Source organism: Kogia breviceps, chromosome 16, assembly GCF_026419965.1.
Source record: "Kogia breviceps isolate mKogBre1 chromosome 16, mKogBre1 haplotype 1, whole genome shotgun sequence".
NCBI classification, from domain to species: Eukaryota; Metazoa; Chordata; class Mammalia; order Artiodactyla; family Physeteridae; genus Kogia; species Kogia breviceps.
Window position 1 is genome coordinate 75,961,763 of NC_081325.1, and position 23,602 is coordinate 75,985,364.

Here is a 23,602-nt window from a genome sequence, read left to right on the forward strand (position 1 = left end):
ATTCGCAGGGGGCGCTCCCCTCCCCATAATTAGTAATCATCCCTTTTCTGCAAGGATCAGAGAAACTGCAGCTGAAGGGCTTTGAGGGCATTCTGAAAAATGCTCCCACCCAACCTACCTGGATTACCCACCCCTGTGGGATCCTGCCTTTACTCTGCCTTCCAAAGCAGACCCACCCAATTGGGTTTTATACCTTTTGAGTTTCCCTGCGACTATCCAGAGCATCCCCTGCCTGACCTTGGCCATATACCTTGACTCACAATCTCCCCTGTGAACCTCGGGCTTGTCTACAGCCAAAACATGACCTTCAAATACACCTTCAGAGTTCACTCTTCTTTCAAGCCCGTCCCCTATTTGATGCACGTGGGTCCTTTGGATCAGGTGGCATGGATCTCCCAAACACTCGGCCTCAACCTGATCTGAGTTCTGAATCCCGCTGTTGTACTTCGTCTTGCGGTCATCTACCAACTGACACAGACCAAAAGGCAAGGAGACATATCTGCTTGATATGAGACTGAAATATACATTTCCTGGGAAAGACAAATAAGCTACAGAATTCCCGCATCTTCCTATAGGTTTTTATTTTGACGGTTGACAATTTACGAAGGGTCGTTCAAAAGCGATGGTACAGGATCCTAAACTAGAGGCATGTGGATGAAACACCGCTTGTTGTTGTTTGGCACGTAGAATATGGGTGGTCCCTGACTTTGAAACAGCAAGACTAGTGCACAAGTAACCTACAGCTGAGTTGACTTCCCATCCTTGCTTTGTTTTTCTTCTTTGAAAACCTTTCAGGCATGGTGCGCTGCTTCGGTTGATGTGTCCCTGAACGAAATCCATCACCCCTCCTTTCACCTACACACATCAGTAACACGGAACCTCCCTCTAGCTTCTCTCTGACTCACTTATCCAGAGAATTGGTTGAACACAAGAACTTACTTCTCTTTATTTTTGTTGGAGGGCCTAAGGGCACTAGTCTGAAGGCATTCCCAAGAAATACAACTCTGCTTTCAAAGAGTCGGCAGACATGGGAGGAGGTTAGATACGAATCTCGGCATGAACACTGCTGTGATTATATTCAACTGCTAGAAGAATGTATTTCCATCTCAGCCTCAGGGTCACTCAAACATCTTGCTTGTAACTTTCTTTCCTAGTCATGTCTTTATATTAATAAATGAAGCTTGAGCCTCTTGTGGGAGCCAAGGCCAACCATAGGAAGGGTCACTATTCTAACATCATGGCGGACGGGGCAGTACCAAAGCAAGCATGCACTTGAGCGCTTCTCATCTAACAAATATTCAACCCCAGACCTCTCTGTCCCTGTGCGTAGTCGTGATCCTAGTGAGCGTACCATTTTCTTACTGTTTTATTGAGGGCTAACAGGGCTGAAGTGCACATATTCTGTAGAGTTCAGCGGATTTTACATATGCAACCTGGCACATCACCCCCCCACCTCCCCGCCACAGAGCGAGATGTGGACTCTTCCTCCGCCCGCTGGTTTACGTCTGGCTTCCTTTGCTGAATGTTACTTATGTGAGATGCATCTACAATGTTGAGTGCGGCAGTAACCCATCCTTATTCGACTTCCAAGCAGCGTGTTCCTTCGTAAAAACGTGCGTGGACACACCACCAGTTAGATCCGTGTTCAACTACCGATGGGCACTTTGGTTGTCTCCAGTTTTGGGGTCTGTAGATAAGAAGCCATGTATGTTCCCAGCCGTGACTTCTAGGGGAGAGGCACGCATTGCCCTGGATACCTGCCCAGAGTGGGATTTCTAGGTCATGCAGTACATGTGCATTAAGCTTTAGTAGACGAGGTCGAACCAGGTTCCAGATTTCAGATTTAAGCTGCGACCAGCAACGTGTGAGGGTTCCAGTTGCTCCACATGCCGTACATACAGTTTTGCATCTGGATTTTTGCACTGTGGTAACTATTTATCCATATTTCTATCTAATCTTCGTAACTATTGCTTTTAATAACCGCAGAATACTTAGGAGGAGCAATGATGTCAAATTGGTTCAATGGTCTGCATTGTTCTCAGATGAGGGTTATTTCAAACTAGGAAAGTAAGAGTTCATATAAACTAAATATCATTTGTGGTTTGAAAGAAGTAAAGTGTGTGGTAGGTTATTCTTGTTTCTAAAGATGCTTTTGTTAACAATATATATGTGTGTGTCTGTGTGTGTGTGTGTGTGTATATATATATATACATATATATATATACATATCACTGTGTTGTAAAAGCAGCTGTGGTAGTGAATAAGGACAACATATGTTTATTAAAAGTACTAAGTATTTTGGTGCTTTTCACCTGTGAGTTGTAGCTTTCACTGATAGGAAGGGTTTAAGTGATTTTTAAAATTATTTGTGCTCTTACTATCCCTAGAAAGGGCTTCCTTCCTGGTTTCTCTGTAGGTCAGAACTAGCTTTGTTGATAAGACCAGCAATTAGAAGTGGCTTTATATGATACTGCATCAATAAAACATTAGTTCTGGTCTCCACCCTCATGCCAGGATTTCTGTGCACATCCAGGCTAATTAGCTACAGTTTTGACTTCACGGGGTCTCCGGTTTTTAACTTCCTAACTTGTACTTCCAGTGGGGGGAAAAAATACAAAGAAGGACGGATTTAAGAGCAACGTTGGTGTGTATGATGCCATAGGATAGTTGGACGCAGAGGGCTGCTTTGGTAACCACTAGCCCCACCTGTCACCCAGCTTCTAATGAAACTTGTCAGCAACTGCAGACGTCTTCCCTCATTTCTGAGGTGTTTTCAGAAAATGGTAAGTCTCGGGTACTTTCTTCCATCGAAGAATAGAAGGCAGGAACTTCTGAAAATACGCAACCCTGGAGCCACGCCTCCATCCCAAGTTCCTCTAAGACTAGGGAAGACCCTTCCAGAGTCAGGTAAGCTATGGATTGGGCAGAGGTAGCCAATACGATGAGTGTGCTTTGCCGATTACAAACAAAGCTTATTTTAACCGAATTCTTCAGCGCATTGGTAGTAGAGCTTGCAAACGCCATAGCATAGCCCGACTTCTCCAGGGACGTTGCGCCACTAACCTCTGTGCAAGGCCGTCTGGTCCCCAGGGCAGTGTGTCTGCACGGCCAGATTGCTCACGTCTGGAAAGCTTTTATATTTCGCTCTTACCCCATCTGGAGTCTGACCCGTCAATGGTCAGCCAAAGAGGCTGATTCAGCTCTGGCTCCATCTGAGGGCTTCTTTGTGCCAGACAGGATTCAGCTCTGCCCTAAACGGACTTTTAGTTACTTAGTTCATCTCCGTGCCTGGGGACGATGGAGGACAAAACCCGCTGTGTACAAATCCCCGGACCTCTCTGCCCAAATAAAGTCAGTTCATCCATGTTCCAAAGCGGCCAGTCTCTGTAATTCAGACGTTCCCCTTTCTCACACACACAAACCTGGAAGGAGTATCAAAATGAGGCAGATGCCTTGGCATTGAACGTTTGTCTGATACAGAAGGTGGTGTATTTTACTACTGAGTGAATGTGGGTTAGAGTTTTGTTAACCATCAGGAAAGCCCTCAGGAGAATTCTAGGGTAGAATTTGAACTAAAACAGATCATCTTATTAATATGTTAATTTTGCCTAATGGATTGAATCCTGGTTCATCTGATGACCTCTGTCTGCTCCTCCGCGCTAGAAATTGGAGGTTGAGTTAAATGCCTGTGTAATATGAGTCAAGATATCAATAAGAGAAATGACAGAATGGGCATTTTGCTGGCTACAGGTTCTTAGAACCCTCCTGCCAAGGCTGCTTTTGCAATAACTGTCACATATTTCACTCAGTCGTCGAAGACGAAATAGATTTTTGAAAAAAGTGAACACCTTATGTCTGTCAGTAGTTGCAAAAATAATCGTTAAAATGCATTAAACCTGCATTAAATGTTTTCCTGACGATGGTTTTTCCTTTCTTCCCATCTTTTCCTTTTTAATTTTTATTTTGCAACCAAATATAGTTTGGAATCCAGTGTGTATGAAATGTGAAAACATCATTTAAAAGGCGTGTTCTTTCAACCAAATATATGCTACTCTAAATTACTAATTAACTTACTGTCCCCAGCCTCACCCAGAATCCTTCAACATTTTACTCGCCCACGTACAGCTGGGTAGCCTCAGCGTCCTCTGCTTGTCCGCACGAAGCCACCGTCCTTATGCGGAAGGGAAGGACATATGTCATGAGATCCTGACACTCACAGCTCTGCTCCTTACCCTTGACCTCTATCAACATTGGGGGCTGTCACTACAGGACGCTGGGAGCCAGGCCGGGGAACTGGGTCTGAGGGCCTGAGAGGGAGGTCCTGATACAAGTTGGCAGGGGCATCCATACTTTGGACCAGCACGTGGCCTTCAGGAAGCCCCCTTCTCCCTCCGGACTCCTGGGGTCCCTGCTGCGCCTCCCGTCCCTGGAAAACCAGATACTTGTCTCCACCGTCTCAGCTGGGCTCCACTTTCCTCTTTCTGCCCTGAGGGTTATGGGTGTCCTTCCTCCACCAACTCAGAAAATGCCCAACATGTGTTTTGTCACGTATGTTTTAAATAAAGGCTAAAGATCGAGAGTGCTATAATACCCACTATAGAACAATTTAAAAATTAATAAATCACCGCCAGGTCTACCATTCGAGACATTTCCAGGTCCTCTTCTCGGGCTGACTGTAGTTCTGTCTAGGTCTTCTGGATGTGTAATTGGGGTTATTTATACAGAATTTATATATTGATTTCTATTAACTTGACAGTTTCTCTAAATTAATCCATCCTAGGATGGATGCTGTTTAATTAATTGTGCCTTTAGTGTAGGGTATTTGTTATTTCTTTTTGTTGTTTTACTATAATTAAGATAACAATGAACATCGTTATTCATGTCTTTAATTGCATTTCTGATAATTGCCTTAGTATAGGTTCCTGCTTATGGAAGTCCTGATGCAAATGATATGAATATTTCAAAGCTTTGGCCACATAAACATATTTTTTTTTAAGAAGGCTCTACCAATGTCAACTGCCAACAATAGTGTATGGGGATATCTTTCTCATCATAATTTTTAAAATTTTATTTCTTTTGCAATTTTCATGAGATTGACATTTTAATATGCCTATTAGCCATTTATATTTCTACTCTTAGCCACCCTCTTTATTTCTATGGCAAGTTTAAACAACTATTTTCAAAAGCAACTTTTAGTGATTGGAGACACACTGTGTACCAGCTGTTATCCTAGAACTTTCTTTACATCACTTCTAATTGTAGCAAATATCTAGGTGGATAAATGTGATTTGTTATCTTAGTTTTATAAATGATGAAACTGCAGCTCAGAAAATTTAAGTAACTTGCCCAAAGTTATGCAACTAAAAAGTGTTTGAATCAGGATCCCTACCAAGACGGAACAACTCCAGAACTTGACAGCCTTCATCGCTTGGCTCCTACAAGTGAAACAGCTCATTTCATGGAAAACACACACACACACACACACACACACACACAAGCAACAAATCAGCCTAACCCTCAGCACCATGGTTCCCACTGAGTGAACATCCTTCCCGATGTCTTTTTGTGCACATTATAAAGATGGTGGGATGGGAAGAGGCGTGCATGGGTGAAGCTGATGTAGGACTGGACACATAGTCTAGCAGATTGAGCACAGTCTGTGAAAATGAAGGAGACAATGCATTTTTAAATAATACTTACCTCTAACAGAACTTAATTTTATTTATACAGTTTATCCTGCAAAAGAATTTAGTCTTTGCATAATCATGTTTTTGAATATTTTCTTTTGACGTTTCCCAGAACTGAAAGCAGAAAAAAAATGATCACATTTGTTTTTCTGTACATGTTTACAGTTTCTGGTTCTAACATTTGGCTCTCTAATCCACGTAGAGTTTATTTGGGCACACAGGGTGAGATACAAAGCGAACTTTATTTTTTTCTTCTAAAACACTGAATCAATTACCTAGAGACATCCAATGAGTGATTGCTTCCTCCCCTCACTGACTTATACTCTTTGCCATGTGACGTTTATATGAAAAGCTTTTAAAATGCTCTCTTTCCTACTTACGAAGCTCATGTTTTGTACCATCTACAACAAATAATCTTAGAGAAAGGATATCAAAGAATCATTAGTTTGCCTTTTTTTAGAGAAAAAAGTGGGCAGGTAAGTGACAAATTATAGCCCCTAAAGTATTGTGATTACATCCTGATTGTGAAAACACAATATAGGTACAAAAGGGGAGTTGGTGGCCAAGGGGGTCTGCAGTTTGGATACATCAAATTGAGTGGAAACAACAGCAAAACATCTGCACCAGCAGGGAGACTGGTAATGGAACAACGCGCGCCATCGTGATGAGGAATCGTCACTTCCGCTGGCGGAAAATGCAGACGGCAGTCCTCCTGATGGGAGGGTGGGGTGACCAGCGTTCCAGAGTCATCTGGGGCTTTCTTTGCAGGAAGGACCTCGTGCACACACACACACACACACACACACACACACACACACACACACACCCGTGCTGCTCCCATATCCCCCCAGAATCCAGGTTGTGAGGGTTCCCGGGTCACATGAGGTTTCATTCCTCCTTTCCTCACTTACTGTGTGTGTTCCGACGTCTGTGTTTGGACCATGCAAGACTGTAGCAAATTCCAAGAGCGATAGTTTACATGGAAGAGAGAATTCGTCACTTGGATAGATTTCTTTCCATTTTGCACCCAAGCTTCATGATCTTCATTGTTCTTTATTTATAAGGACTCCTTTAGGAAAATCATAATTTTTGGAGTGGCTCAAAATGATCTATCAAAAAACATGCACATGGCTTAATTGTGACTTGACTTCTGTTGTACTTATGTGTAATGGAGAAATTGCTTGCTTTACTGCTGGTGAGACCCACTTAACAGATCGGTCCAAATTCCTTCAGAGAAAGCAGGTCTCTTTGAAGGAGACAGACACCGAGACTTTCAGAGAAGTAAATATTAAACTACCCATGTATCATTATATTTTATACTTAGAAATCAATGCATTTTTCTTAGTGAGTTTGTGTTTGAATCAAAGCATTACAAGAACTCTTTTTCTTCGTAATTTTCAGTTTTCCACCAGATTAAGATAATCATTTGTGTTTTTACTTCAAGTTGTCAGTGACACGCTACGTGGCTGGATTTCTCCAACCTAAAGTAGCAACGGGAAGCGTTAAGGATGCCTGCTCACTGTGTGTCCTCTTCCATTTCAGCTCGCAGACATGGGATATTGGAATATTGGACATCTTTGGTTTTGAAGAATTTCAAAAGAATGAATTTGAACAAGTAAGTGGGTTTCTTTTGAAATTTTGTTAACTCGAATGGTTTTTTGCAACTAATAAGGTATCTCTTTTATTCGGTAGAGACTATTTGCACTATTTCTGGGGAATATGTAATTAAAATAAGGAAATAGGACTCTGCAGTCCTTGTTGACATTAGTGTCCTTGGTTTTGTTCACATGGTCATCATTTTTATGTGGTCTTGTAAACTGGCATAATCCTTTTTTTTTAAAAAAAAAACAGAGGCACTTGTTTTAAAAGGCGGCGTTAGATGCAACCAGAGTTGTGCTTATGGAAATGCCATTTCAGCAGGGTCAGAGACTCGGAGGGTGTCTCTATTTGAAATCAGTTTGAAGGTCTTTAGAAACTCCAGCCAAAAATCAGGATGGAAATATTTTCTCATGCTAAATGCTCTTATTTGTAGTTTCAGCTTTACGTGACATGCGTACATATGACTATTGCCAACTCATAAAAATACATTACAGAGGTGTTGCTTATTTTTAATCTATTTACAATTGAGGGCACTTGTAAAAGCACTAAATTCTTTAGGTATCTTAATAGTATAGTATGAATAGTTTAATCGAATGAAGTATATCTAAAAATTAAGTGTTAAGGGTAGAAATAAAAGTGGCTTTAGCAGAGAAGGAAAACTAAACCTGTCAGATGGCACAGGTGGAAAGAGAGAAAAAGCCATGCTGCATTAAATTACGTGAAGAATTTCAAGTGTGCAGTGTTTAGAGTGGCCACTGGCACTGGGTAAGGGATTAAATAGAATGAGGTTGAGGCCCAGTTCTGCGACTTGTACTAGCAGAGCTGTCCTGGTCAAGATGAAGAATCTATAATGAGCTTTGGTTCCTTATCTGTAAAATCAAGATGGTGATAGACCTACGGAGCTGTGAGAGTGAACAAGATGACTGTTACAGAGGTTCTGGTGTCATTTTCCAGCGTACTGTACACATGTAAGAAATGGTGGGTAGCTACCTTCGCTGCTGTCAATGGGAACACCTGAAAACCTTTTCAGATGTGGCCTTTTTTTCCCCTAAAAAAGTGGTTCAGGGTTCTCTGAGTAGATCTTAATCATGCCGACTCACTTAATCTAGGGTGAATCATCGTGAATCATTTCTCTACGAAACTTTACAGAAAGTCTCGCTTAAAATAAGAACAATGAGACCAGAGATTTCTTCTCCCTTCATGACTCTGTGTCCATGGATTAATGGAAAAGGGAGGACTTTGTGGTTCTATTTATTTATTGCTTATTATTAAGAAAAATAGTGATGAACCTAAGGAAGAGGGCAGTTAAAAGAGTCACCAGCAGGATGTCCAACAAGAGACACAGGTCTGCAGGCTGCTTCTGGTGACGGATTTCTCAGCGCAAGTGTTTGAATGTTGTCTGGCAGTCTTATTGATTCCTTACATTTTTGCCTTAGAAAACACTCAGGCTCGGGTCTCTAGTGAGACTCACGGTTTCTGCATCTCCCGGTTAAGTGACACGCGGAAATCACAAGTGGGAGGGTGTGTACGAGGGCTGGACTCCCAGCCTCCTGCTCCAAACCTAGACTCAGTATCTATCAAGCCTGTGCCGGCAGCTGAAATGTGCAAAACATTTACGTTATCTCCTTATTAAAACTCACTTATTTACTATAATTACGTATACCCCTTATCATTCTTTCTTGCTGTTAAATATTTTAATTATATATTTTGGAGAATATATTCATGGCCTGAGATTTTTATTAACAAAGAATGGCATTTTAGATTTTAGATTTTTCAAATCTAAAGAACAAGTCTCTGTTAAATACTAAGAGCTAGTTTTAGGTACTTATGGGTAAAAGCTCAAGACCAATTTTTAGACCTTAATTACAAAAACAGTAAATGTTTTTAAAGATGCGTCTTTAGTTCGCTTGGCAGGTTTGTCACGCACGTTTAACAGATTTGCTTAATTATTGGGCGCGATATACCCAGGAACCATTTAGAAGGAGAAAATTATTTTCTTTGTGGTTAGTCCAGATCTCATCTTACAGGGTATTTAGCAAATTCCTAAATTTGCCTGTGAGCTTTTTCAAGGCCATTGGTTTGAATGATACATTCTAGATTCTTGAGTTGCTAATAGAATGGTGAACTTCCTCATTTCTTATTCCACTGAAACCTTGCGACAGAATGATTAGCAGATCAATATTATATTCAGAATCAAACCCAGAAGAATATTAGTGCCTTTATAAGTATCTGTTCTCTTCTGTTTCGAGCTTATTGACCTATGGGCTAAGCCCACAGGGCTGCAGTTGGGTGTGGTACCGCATTGTGTATATAACACCAACTTAACAAATGCGTTTCAACTGAAATTTAAAGAGTAAACGCGCAAGGAAAAAACCTTTAGTGGATTTGCTAGGCGCTTTTCTTGCTCAGGAATAAATGTATACTGCTTGACAATCATTCATCCATAAGAAATTTGACGAACAGGGACAATCTGAGGAGATACTAAGAAGGACTCCAAAGCATCAGCATGTCCAACCTCAGTTTGCCCAAGTAGCTCTAAATCATTAGATGGAAGCTTGTGATACTTTAAATGAGAATTTGTTTCAGCTCATAGGAAATGCTAGTCCTGTTTTCTCTGACTTATAATAAGTCATTTCTATTCAGAACTAATTTATATATTATAAAAAGATAATTTTTAGAGTAAAAAATGTAATATAATATATAACTCAACAGCAGTTTGATGCTTCATTGGAGGGGGTGCTAAATTATCTGAGTTCCAAAGTACAATTCGGGAGGCTCTGAATCTATCGCCCTGATTAGTTATGTAATTACATCATTACCAGGTCCTCTCTGCCATGTGATACTTACATCTCATGAATTCTCATTTCCTTTATTACGTATCTAGCGCTATAAACATATCTCTTAATGCCCTAAAAGAAAAGCCTCTCTGATCAACTCTTCAACTTGACACAGCCAGGGAATTCCATTTATGATGCTCGATAATCAGAAAGAAAATAACCAAGACAAAAGTTCCCTTACACGTCGCAGTGCCAATAATGTTAGAAAAGTGAAAGCGATTCAAGGCACAATGTGGGAAGGAGAGGCAAAAATACTTTTAGTTCCAGAGACTATTAATATTTAGAAAGCTGAAAAGAAAGAATGAAAATTTGATAAAGTAGCCAGTTGTAAATCAGCATGGAAAAGACTTTTATATGTTCTTAAAATAGTTTATCAGAAGACATAGAGGAAAAGAAGAAAATATTTACATAGTCAAAAATTAGTAAATAGCCTAAATGAGGGCTAAAATACTCCTGAAGTTTGCATAATTACAGTTAAAAGTGGAAAGATATGCTGCATTCCTAGAAAGGCTTGATAGTACAAAGATCCTGATTCTCCCTAAGTTAATTTATAAATATAACCTGATGCGGTCTCACTACAAATAAATGGAGAATGAGTGACAGAATTAGAGCAACTCAGTTCTACAGCTCCTAAGAAGTAATGAATCTATGCAATGAGTATCAATCACAGCTAACATTACAAGAAGGGTGACAATATACTAGATACATATCAAGTGTTCTTGCCAAGAAAGAAGGAAAAGGAGGAAGGGAGGGAGGGAGGGAGGGAGGGAGGGAGAGAAGGAGGAAGGAAAGGAGAAAACCTGAATATAATGAAAGGTATTGATGTAACTGCTAACTAACAGAAACTGAGGACAGAGAAACATGATAAAGTCAACGACAAGAATTCACTCTGAAAACTCCAGACTTTGAGAAACAGTACAGGACAAAATGACCTGATTTTTTTCAACATATGAAATGCAAGGATAAAAATGTAAAAGAACAAGGTGCCTGGTAGATTGAAAGAGATCTAAGAGACATATAAATCAGTTAAATGTATGGACATTATGTGGATCCTGATTTGCTTAAGTATAAAAAATTATGAGTTAATTAGTGTAATGTGAAATCTGGATATTTGACAAAAGTAAAAAAATTATCCTTGATAGAAATTATGTGGTATGAAGGTACTATGGATATATTTTTTAAAGTCTTTGTAGCTTAGAGAATTGTACTAAAATATGTGCCAATTAAATGACAGTGTCTGAGAATTGCTTCAAATGAATTTGATTTTGAGGGTAATATGGAAATGGATAAACCAGAATTGGCCGTGAGGTGGTAATTGTTGAAGTTGGTTGATGGTAGATGAGGTTTATTACATTATTCTCGTCACTGTTGAATATGTTTAAAATTATCCGTAATAAACATGTACACCTCAGAGATTTGCAGGTTCGGTTCCAGACCACAGCAATAAAGGGAATATGGCAATAAAGCTAGTCACGTGCATTTTTTGGTCTCCCAGTGCATATGAAAATTATATTTTTACACTATACTGTAGTCTATTAAGTGTGCAATAGCATTATGTCTAAAAAAACGCACATACCCTAATTATAAAGACTTTATTGCTATAAAACGCTAACCGTCCTCTGAGCCTTCAGCAAATCTGAGTAGAAACATCAAAGATCACTGATGGGCTTCCCTGGTGGCGCAGCGGTTGAGAGTCCGCCTGCCGATGCAGGGGACGCGGGTTCGTGCCCCGGTCCGGGAAGATCCCACGTGCCGCGGAGCGGCTGGGCCCGTGAGCCGTGGCCGCTGAGCCTGCGCGTCCGGAGCCTGTGCTCCGCAACGGGAGAGGCTGCAGCAGTGAGAGGTCCGTGTACCGCAAAGAAAAAAAAAAAAAATCACTGATCACACATCACCATAACAGATATAATAATAATAATAAAAGTTGGAAATATTGCAGGGATTACCAGAACGTGATACAGAGCCCGGAGATGAGCGATGCTGCTGGGAAAATGACGCTGGTAGGCTCGCTCGACCCGGGGTTACTCCAAACTTTCCATTTGTAAAACACACAGTAGCTGCAAAGCACAGTAAAGCAAAGCACACAAAAATGAGGTATTCCTGTGCTATTTAAAATAAATGAGAAAACTTTGAGAGTATATAAATATTATTTTAATAAATGCTAGAACATGTTCTCTCCCAACAGTTGTAAACGCCAAGCTCTGCAGACTACAGATCTTCACAAAAGGCATAAAGAACAAACTAGTGGAAACTAATGATTTAATATTCAATAATTTCCCCCAGTTTCCCACTAGACACATAACATGCAGCTACATATAAAGAAACTTTTGAAGCTATGGAATCTAGTAAAATTGCCTATCAACAATTTGCTATAAGACTGCAGAGAATTTGGAAAGAGAACACATTTGTTCAAAGTAAAAGCTTTGAAACATTTCCTTGCTTATAAATTCTTTTCTAAAGAGTGAGATTTCCTGGAAAGTCCTGGGGAACAGGACAAGCTAGGGCTAAGTGGTCAATGGTTTGGAAGAAAGCCAGATGCCTTGACTTCTAAAGTTCTACGAAATAAGATTATATAGTGTGTCAACCTCAAAAAAACCCCCATAAAATCCTTAGCTGTGAAATCACTATCCTGGATATGATACAAATATAAATCAAAGAACATATTAACGACCATCGGTTGAACTCATACCATGTACTGTTGATGTAGATAATTCCATTTTACAGATAGGAAAACTGAGAGTGCTATGGTCTCTGCTCTCTGTAAGAATGTGTTTTATCAGTACCTAGAAGGATGCATTTTTTCTGGCTCATTTGCATCAGAGTACTTTGTGGTTCAGTCATTCAATAAGTAGTTTTTGTATATGTACCTAGTTCCAGACCCTGTACTAGGCACTAAGAAATGTGTACGGACATTATGGTGAGGTAGGTAGGGTACAAATATGAGAAGGACCAATTCTAATTGGATATCTTGGGAGAAGGATTAGGAAAACCTTAATGAGGAAAAGGTTACTATTTTCATACCTAGTATGTCAAGTCCCATGTATTTTTTTTAATTGAAGTATAGTTAATTTATACAACAATGTGTTGATTTCAGGTGTACAGCAAAGTGATTCAGATATATATATATACATATATATACATATATATATAATATATTCTTTTTCAGATTCTTTTCCATTTTAGGTTAGTATAATACAAGATAGTGAGTAGAGTTCCCTGTGCTGTACAGCAGGTCCTTGTTATTTACCTATTTTATATATAGTAGTGTGTATCTGTTAATCCCAAACTCCTACTTTATCCCTCCCCCACCCTGCTATCCCTTTTGGTAACCGTAAGTTTGTTTTCTATGTCTGTGAGTCTATTTCTGTTTTGTAAATAAGTTCATTTGTATTATTTTGTTAGATTCCACATGTAAGTGACATCATATAATATTTGCCTTCCTCTGTCTGACTTCACTTAGTATGATCATCTCTAGGTCCATCCATGTTGCTGCAAATGGCATTATTTCATTCTTTTTTAACGGCTGAGTAGGATTCCATTTTATATATATATATATGTATCACATCTTCTTTATCCATTCATCTGTCAATGGACATTTAGGTTGTTTCCATTGTTTCCATGTCTTGGCTATTGTAAATAGTGCTGCAGTGAACATTAAGTGCATATATCTTTTCAAATTAGAGTTTTCGTCTTTTCCAGATATATGCCCAGGAGTGGCATATGGCAACTCTATTTTTAGCTTTTTGAGGACCCTCCATACTGTTCTCCATAGTGACTGCACCAATTTACATTCCCACCAACGGTGTAGGAGGGCTCCCTTTTCTCCACACCCTCTCCAGCATTGATTATTTGTAGACTTTTTAATGATGGCAGTTCTGACTGGTGCGAGGTGATACCTCATTTTAGTATTTAATCATAGCTCATGTTCTGATAGTGATAGCTATTAGCTATCCGTATGTTCTATTTACTGCTCAATGAATTGATCTATGAATATAAAAATATTTTATTGTTAAATGCGCAGATTCTCAAATCATGTATACATTAAATATCTAACTCTGTCTTAATACATTTTCTGCTCTCTGATATTGAATTTTCTGAAATCTCTTCAGGAACTCACCAAGCTATTGATAACACAGTTTAAGAAAAATTTGAATAAGGAAATTTTTTTTTTTTTTTTTTACAGAGCAGAACCCCAGTATAGTGCTACTCAGGTTTCTATAGAAAAATACACAGAGTAACTAAGTAATGAGATGCTATTTTAATGTACTTCTTATAATAATATTGGATTCTGTGTTTAAAAATAGTGTGGTTAGAGGTCCTCAGGCTAACAATTTCTGAAAACTTGTTTTGAGGAAATAAAAAATGAAGTAGAAGAAAGCAATTTTGACCACGTAAACTGTACATTTAATGACATTTTTTTCTTGAAACCTTTTAACTTAAACAATATCACCATTTTAGAGCTAAAGAAACCAAGGCTCAGATAATTTAAGTACCTCAGGGAAGGACATGTAGAACCAAGATCTGGTTCCAGAACCAGTGATCTGCACTATTTCCAGTTTCAAAGGTTCTTTGAACGTTAGACTTAAAGATTTATTATTATTGTAAATTTTCTAAACTTTAATTGCTTCCCATTCATAAGTATATTTTTTGTATTTCTCTTAAGACACAATATTATTTATTCTATTAAATATAGAAGCAATAAACTTTTAATAAATTTTATGTGATATTAATTGTGTTTTTTCCATAGTGGAGTTTTTCACCAAATGCATTGATTTAATCCGAGTAAATCAGTTAGAGAATGCAGGTATATATATCTTCTTCCTTGTAAAGTGCAGGCAGACCTCCTTTTATTGCACTTTGCTTTATTGGGCTTCACAGACACTGCATTTTTTACAAATTACAGTTTGGGGACAATCTTTCATCTAGCGAGTCTACTGTCACGTTTTGGTAATCTCATAATATTTCAGATGTTTTCATTACTTTATATTTGTTATGATGATCTGTGATCAGTGATCTTTGATGTTACTAATGCAACTTGCTGAAGGCTCAGGTGATGGTTAGCACTTTATTTTTCACAATAACGTATTTTTTAATTAAGGTATATACATTGTTTCACACATAATGCTATTGTAGACTATAGTATAGTGTAAACGTAATGTTTATATGCACTGAAAAACCAAAAAATGCATGTGACTCACTTTATTACCATATTCCTGTTATTGTCATGGTCTGGAACCAAACCCGAACTATAGGGAGAATATATGGATTTGAAAATGTATATCAGGTCACTTTAGAGAAGAGTGAATTGAGTTCTTTTAATGACAACTAACCAGGAAGAAGCTCAGCTTTACAGCAGTGGCTGTGCAGGTGCAAGGCCCCCAATGTGCTGACTACGAATATGGCTCCATTTAGTTTTCTGCTAATAATCACCAGTGGCTACAATTTCTAGAGCCCCTGCTCTGAGTCACATGCTTTTCTTGTATGACCACTAGCTCCTGCAGCAACCTTCTCAAAAAGCTAAGGGACGTCCCAGAAGCCTTTGCGGGGCCATGTGGGAATTCAGATGCAAATCCATCGGGTCCCAAGGCAGTGCTCCTTGTGCCATGTTCTTTCTTCCTTTGACACCTCAGGACCATGGCTCTGCAGTCTGTGATTTTTTTTCAGTATCTCTAGGCTTTGCATTTAATCCTGGATAATGACAGCTCTTTGAAAAAGACAATTATTTCAGAAGTATTTGTCTTTTTCAGTCTGACGTTAGCAGATTGTTACGTAGAGTATGGCAAGAAAATTAGCCAATAAGTTTATTGTTGGCTGACCCCTTCGGTCAATCCCTCAAATCTCTGAATAGTGGTGGTCTTTATGTTAAAGGAGATTATAGGCATGCGTTACACGCATTAAAATATTGGATTTATTTTATGAATCTATGTTGCACTGAGTAATAGAATCCCTAAAAGAAATGCTGGAGAGAGAGAAAGTGTTGTTTGTTTTTTATTTTGCGGTACGCGGGCCTCTCACCGCTGTGGCCTCTCCCGTTGCAGAGCGCAGGCTCCGGACGCGCAGGCGCAGTGGCCACGGCTCACGGGCCCAGCCGCTCCGCGGCACGTGGGATCCTCCCGGATCGGGGCACAAACCCGCGTCCCCCGCATCGACAGGCAGACCCTCAACCACTGCGCCACCAGGGAAGCCCGAAAGTGTTTTTTTTAAATCTGTGTAAAACGAGTGTCTTTATTCCTGTGAAGTAACTGCCACCTCTATTAGCTTAAAACCCATTGCACAGAGTTTGATTTGAAAAATCGCAAAGAGAAACCAGGGGAGGAAAGGGTGTTTGGTTCCTTTAAGAAGCAGTAATCTACCAAAAAGGGGTGGAAGGTAGTTTGGTTTTGGAAAACCGAAAACCAGACAAGAGCAGAAACAGGCCCCTGCAGTGCCCCGGGCCCGGGATCTGGGCCTGAGGCTCCTGACACGGGACTCGAGCAAGGGAGCAGCCCTGCCACGCCGCGCTCCCCAAGCATCAGGCTCCTGTACTTATGCAATAACATTAGAGTGCTGGCAGAGGTGGTCTTTAACCCTGTCAAGTCGAGATAGACGGTGCTGGGAGAAAGGGAACGTGTCCTTTCCCACACAGGGATGGAGAGGAGAGAGGCTCTACAATACTAGGAATTTCAAAGAAGGCGAGATACCCTACAGAAGCTTAAAGCTGAAACAGATCGGAAACATACTCTTCCCTCATCACCCCCACCCCTGCCGTTTTATAGATAAGCTGCTGAAATCGGGAATGACTGGTTGGTTGGGGAAACTATATACAGTAGTCTCGAAACCCAAAGAGGCGTTCTTCAGAAGAGTAAGTTGGAGATGCAGAGTACACTTGCCACCATGAAGGCCCCAGAAAGGGCCCCTGCAGAGAATGCTACTGGCTTGGCTTAGTGTTTAATAGGCTTCTGTTGTGTTGTTTTCTAGACAACAGTAATTGACGTTTCATGCAGTTAATGTTCTGTGGAACATATCTGAGAAATACTGAGTATCTGAAACCTGACCTCATTCCTGCCCCATAAGATAAAAATGGGTTAGCAGACATTTGGTCCTGTCCAAAACCTCCATAGGACATTTAGTTCACCTGAAAAGGTCCTTGAAATTTGGTCCTATCCAAAGTGTCCTTGAGCATATTTAGTCTATGCCAAAAGGTTTTGGACAGGACCAAATGTCAAGGATCTTTTGGCATGGACCTAAGGTCTTACCGGCCAGATATCTGAAGGACATTTTGGACAGGAACAAATGTCCTTTCATGTGTAACCGCATGATATATGCATCATGTGCATATGTGTGTGTGTGTGTATGTATATATAAACTGATGAGGAAATCAGGTAATGAATTGTGTATGCCATCCTCTATCTCAGTGTGTTCAATCATGTCTCCATATTAGAATCACCTGGAAAGCTTTCACAATATATCAGTGCCTGGGCCCTACTCTGATTGAATAGGTTTGGGGTCAGGTCCAGACATCAGCCTTTTTTAAAAGCTCCCGGTTAATTCTAATGTTCAGTAGGATTTCGAATCCCTGTCTAATGCCTGGAGCTCTGTCTTCAACTGGAGTGAGCTTCAATTAATCTCCACTTTAATTCTGTGATGCATACACCATGCTTTATTATATTTTTGCTTCAGATAAATTTCACTGAGTAATAAAAATAAAGGGAGAACAGTTGGTGAAAATTTACTCAAGAAATTAATTTTGTCATTGATACAAATGATAGGCCATCTGGATAAGCAATGATAGTCTGTTACTAAAGAGTGTTTTCAAAGGGTGCATGATTTTTATTATTAAACTACTCAGCAATGGCACCTAATGTACAAAGCATGTATTTTAATCAGAGAAGGCGCATGCTAATTAAACAGCTCTTAATAACTCTTCATTATCATTTATGAATACCTGCCTTTTACCCACATTCAAGTCTCCTCTGAGGAATACGTGGGAATTTAATGAAACCCAAACATAATTCCAATGGATAGAGTTAAAAAGTAAAAATAATTATTATTTTGCATTGAAGTCAGTGATATACTCAATTATTGATGGAGATTTATGCTTCTAGATACATAAACTAATTTGCCTTACAAATCTTTGATCCTGTCTTTCTCTGATGGTGTTTAAACACACCCGCACATGCACACACAGCACAGACAGCTCAGTGAAAATAAGCCAAGAATGTGCAGGTTTTTGTCCTGATTTTGGCCACCATTTGGTTGGCAGGATATATTATTCTACTTGCCAGCAAGGTGCCTGCCACAGGGCGATATGTCCACATTTGTCCCCTTAGCTACCTTTCCTGGCAGTTCTGAAGTTCATGCTATTAGCACTTCTTTTATATTTTAACTTTTGTTCCAACAGTGAGTGCTCTGAACAGTTTAGAGCAGGGAAAGGCAAACTGTTTTAGTAAAAAAGTTTAATGTATGCCTTACTTCAAAATGAGTTTGGAAAACAGTCTACTTCAAATTCCATGCGCTCCCCGTGCTTTCCTTTAACACCCAGCTGCGCCCCCCTCTCTTAGAAATGCGGGTCCACTTTCGGTTTCAGGAAGCGCCCCTGTCAAAGCAGCTACAAGTCAAAAATCACTCCACAGGCTGCTCAGACGGACGTGCACATCTAGCCGGACTTTTCCGTGGGATTTCAACGAACGACTTCTTCTTTCTCCCCAGAATACAGAGAACACGATGTACAATTAAAGGTTCAGATATATTATAAGGATCACCCCATGTCACCAAGTCCCACTGGACACTGCGGCTGAAAAATAAAGCTTCACTTAAAAAGTAAAGCTCAGGAGGGAAGCTATACGTTTTATGAATCATTTTGACCAGGAAAGCATTCAACTGAATTGCTCTGTTCGGAAGCACAGGCCAAATCATTTATTTTGTTACCCAACATTTGCTACTCTGCTTTAGACTTTCCTTCCCGGAAAAAAAAAAAAAAAGGAAAGAAAAACTAGAAGCGCTTTTCCAGCTCTTTCTAATGACTGCGGCTTTATCCACATTCACGCTTGACGTCACCATTCTTACTAAAACAGTGGATCAATTCAGTGAAGCCAATATTCAGTTCAGTGAAATATTAGGAAATAAAATCAATTAAAATGTCTAGTTTTTATTATAAAAATGCTTGAATCAGTTGAAACACTACAGCCAGGTTTATATACAGAGATGGTCAGATATAAAGTCAGGAGTAAGAGGATTTAGTCAGTTGTCATCAAAAATGATATTTTGCGCTTCCCTGGTGGCTCAGTGGTTGAGAGTCTGCCTGCCGATGCAGGCGACGCGGGTTCGTGCCCCGGTCCGGGAGGATCCCACGTGCCGCGGAGCGCCTGGGCCCGTGAGCCATGGCCGCTGGGCCTGCGCGTCCGGAGCCTGCGCTCCGCAACGGGAGAGGCTGCAACAGTGAGAGGCCTGCTTACCGCAAAAAAAATTAAAAAAAAATAAAATAAAATAAAATAAAAATAATTTTAAAATAATAATTTTTGTAACTGCAGAGCTGAGGTCTATTCTGAATGCAAAAAGATAAGAGAATTATATTTTACAATTTATGTGTCATATATCATATAATTTATATATTTTATAATAAATTATTATATTCAATGTGTTTGAGACATCCACATCTACCTAGGTATTTTCAATTAGAGCATCTCAAAATGAGGGGAAAGATAAGTGTCATATAATTTGGATATTTCTTCTACAGTAGAGAATCAACCGTTGGTGGTCTTATTTCAGAATTCTTTATCAGACGTTTTTATTTTTTCCTGCAGTAACAGACATCATGTTATTTTCATGGCTTCTCCGTTTATTTCTTGAGTAACCTATTTCCCAAAATATATAACATTTAGCCACACTTTCCATAACTACTTTTAAATCAAACTGCTGAGATGTAAGATCTATTTGTGTTGTTTTAAATGATTCAATGCATATTTTAATGTCAAGAAGTTTGAAAAATTACAATTGTGTGTATCATCTAATCAAGGAGAATCTTTTCCAGTGGTTTCATTTCATAATGGAGTCATTTATTTTCTGTACATTTACTGTAAATATTTCCCTCGAAATTGAAGAAATTTCTTTATAGCATTTCTTAATCTTTGGTAAAGAAATTATCTCAGGACTAAAGGAGTTTATCACATTATTAGATGGGAGGAACACCTCAAAATATGATTTTTTAAGCAAATTGAATATTTCTTTTACTTTTTCATTTTTTTTTACCCTAACAACAATTTTTAGAAATTTGTTTTTCAGTTATGATTAAAATGACAGCAACAAGAAAATGTATTCTTTCACAGTGGGCTACTACTAGGGACAGATGCCACACGGTTTTATAGAAAATGACTTCTCTTTCCAGAATCATTCCTAGAGATTAATACACCACAAGTAAGATTAACATAGATCTTGATCTACTGATATCACTAAGTTTTTTTTTTTTTTAACAACTTTTTTGGAGTATAATTGCTTTACAATGGTGTGTTAGTTTCTGCTGTATAACAAAGTGAATCAGCCATATGTTTACACATGTCCCCATATCCCCTCCCTCTTGCGTCTCCCTCCCACCCTCCCTATCCCACCCCTCTAGGGGGTCACAAAGCACCAGGCGGATCTCCCTGTGCTATGGAGCTGCTTCCCACTAGCTATCTATTTTACATTTGGGAGTGTATATATGTCCATGCCACTCTCTCACCTCGTCCCAGCTTACCCTGCCCCCTCCCCATCTCCTCAAGTCCATTCTCTATGTCTGCATCTTTATTCCTGTCCTGCCCCTAGGTTCTTCAGAACCATTTTTGTTTAGATTATATATATATATGTGTTAGCATACAGTTATTTGTTTTTCTCCTTCTGAGTTACTTCACTCTGTATGACAGACTCTAGGTCCATCCACCCCACTACAAATAACTCAGTTTCATTTCTTTTTATGGCTGAGTAATATTCCCTTGTATATATGTGCCACATCTTCTTTATCCATTCATCTGTGGATGGACACTTAGGTTGCTTCCATGTCCTGGCTATTGTAAATAGTGCTGCAATGAACATTGTGGTACAGGACTCTTTGAATTATGGTTTTCTCAGGGTATATGCCCAGTAGTGGGGTTGCTGGGTCATATGGTAGCTCTATTTTTAGTTTTTTAAGGAACCTCCATACTGTTCTCCATAGTGGCTGTATCAATTTACATTCCCACCAACAGTGCAAGAGGGTTCCCTTTTCTCCACACCCTCTCCAGCATTTATTGTGTGTATATTTTTGATGATGGCCATTCTGACGGGTGTGAGGTGATACCTCATTGTAGTTTTGATTTGCATTTCTCTAATGATTAGTGATGTTGAGCATCCTTTCATGTGATATCAGTTAGTTTTGATAGGACAATTCAAGGGGATGAATGTGCTAGATTGTATCAGGTACAAGGAAGGAAATATGTTTCAGATATTTAATTACTGAATTCCAGCCCTTCCTTTGCCAGCTCTCATGTGCAGAATTTATGGGTCTGTATCCGTATTCAAACTCTTTTTGCCTTAACAATCAAGCATTTAAAGTTAAATGTCCTATATGGTATGTTCTCAAATGAAGTGACGATATTTTTAATATTTTTATATTCAGGGAATTGGTCCACAAAAGTGTGAGTTTATTTAGGAAACATTTAGTTTTTAAATTTAAAGAACTTTCAGCTTTGCATATATCTCATGAAATCTAGTTGTCAGGGAGCAGAGGGGAAAAGCTCTGGTTAACCACTGGCCAAATCAGATAGAAGGAAGAAAATTCAAAAAATTTCAGAGATCGTGGATGGAATAGTAGAGGAAGAGACGGTGCAAAAAAAGGGGGATTTTGCAAGTTTGAACAAATTCACTCAAGGTCTTCAGGTTGTAACATAACTTCCAAGACAGCAGCAATGTGGCATAGTTAATTTTATTTTTAACTTTTTTTCAGGTTTAAAAAAGGAGGGTTTAATTAATTATATACAAGAATGAAGCCAGACAGGGCAGGGGGCAAGGAGTCACCAGAGAGCACGAGTCCCCTGGGGTCCTCCCCTTCCCCTACCTGCTAAATAGCTGGAACCAGGTCCCAGTCACCACTGGCCCCTCCAGGTCCCCGGACACCCAGCTCCCTGGGTCCTCAGCCTGCGTTCCGCCTGCTGCAGACAGGCAGTGGCCAGGGCGGGGACAATCAAGGGGACGTTCGGACAGACACATTTTTATTGGTTGTTTTATGTCAAGCTATTTAATTGGGAAGGAGGGAGATACAGATAACAATTTTCCCTCTTTCTTGTTAATTTTCTTAAACAGAAGATCTTATTTTGTAATAGAATGCAGCAGGGAAGCTTATTCAGTCGACAGACATTCACCGATCTCCAAATTTACAGAAACCATGTTTTACTATGAAACAGAGAAACAAGAACAAATATTGGAAACAAGGGCAGTCACCCTGAGCCATCATTTTTGACCTGGAGCTAAGAATTATTTTGGATTTTCTTTGTGTGTCAGTATATGGTATTTAGATCTCATTTAAATACGTTATTTAAATATCGTATTTGGTATATTTCTACTATACTCTCCACTTATTCTATTAATAGTGGAATATCGATGTATGTTCATCATCCGAGTAACGTGACTAGATTAGGTCATAAGAGCCTCTGCATTTTCACGTCTCCAGCTGCTGCTTCCATCAGGGTAGTCTCGCGTCTGCAGTCCTGTTATTCTCCAGTCACCCTGTTTCTGAAGATGTTTGCGCTGCCTCTACTTACTCAAAAAATTCTGCTCCCAGCAAGAGCTAAAGAATAGAACTTCTCAGCAAACCATTCCAGCCTCAGGACGAACTCCCTCTGTGTGCTGACCCATGCCCTGCACTCCAATATGTTGCTTCTTTTCTTCTCTGAAAAAATTTTCCTCTAAGATTTCTTTGTGTCCCTAGAATCTCGTAAATTCCCATCCTCCCAAATAGCTAGGTCTGTGAGAAAATGGAAAACTACGGATGTGTTATTCTTAATTTATGAATTGCCACACCTTTCTGGGCAGGCCTAGACCACCTGTATGGAGAATTAGGGCATTTCTGGTGTTGGTTATGGGCTACTTGGCTTGCTGGTTGGAAGCTGGAATGTAAGGGCCGCTCTTACGTGTCCAGGAGAGAAGCCATGAGCTCCCAGCAGAGGGACAGGAATGTCTGAGAGGAGTCCTACTTAGCAGGTGTTGTGGTGATACCAGACCTGGGGAAGAATTTGGGCACGTGGACAAGAGGAGCCCAGGGCGGGTTTTCGGGTGACTGTTGCAGTCTTGTGCGATTTACAACAACTGTGGCATTTACTTTGTATAAATACATCCCATTTCACATTAACCATAATCCTAAATATTGTTCCCTTTGCAAATGAGATCTGATTTCCATTTACAAATGCTTTATCGGTAACTTCGATTTATATAAATTATTCATATTTAATTATTTTCAGTGAGTTACAGAATTCTAAATATCTCTCAGTGACTTTG

General features: G+C 39.6%; 1 protein-coding gene across 6 annotated transcripts in view; it reads left to right on the forward strand.

Annotated features, from left to right (window-relative positions):
- The window catches only part of MYO16 (myosin XVI), a 537,770-nt gene that overhangs the window by 348,555 nt on the left and 165,613 nt on the right, over positions 1-23,602 (forward strand). For all 6 annotated transcript variants that reach the window (XM_067016255.1, XM_067016250.1, XM_067016252.1 and 3 more), the window contains one exon: positions 7,230-7,302. In XM_067016255.1, coding sequence (XP_066872356.1) covers positions 7,230-7,302 — 73 coding nt within the window. The remainder of the gene's footprint in view (positions 1-7,229; positions 7,303-23,602) is intronic.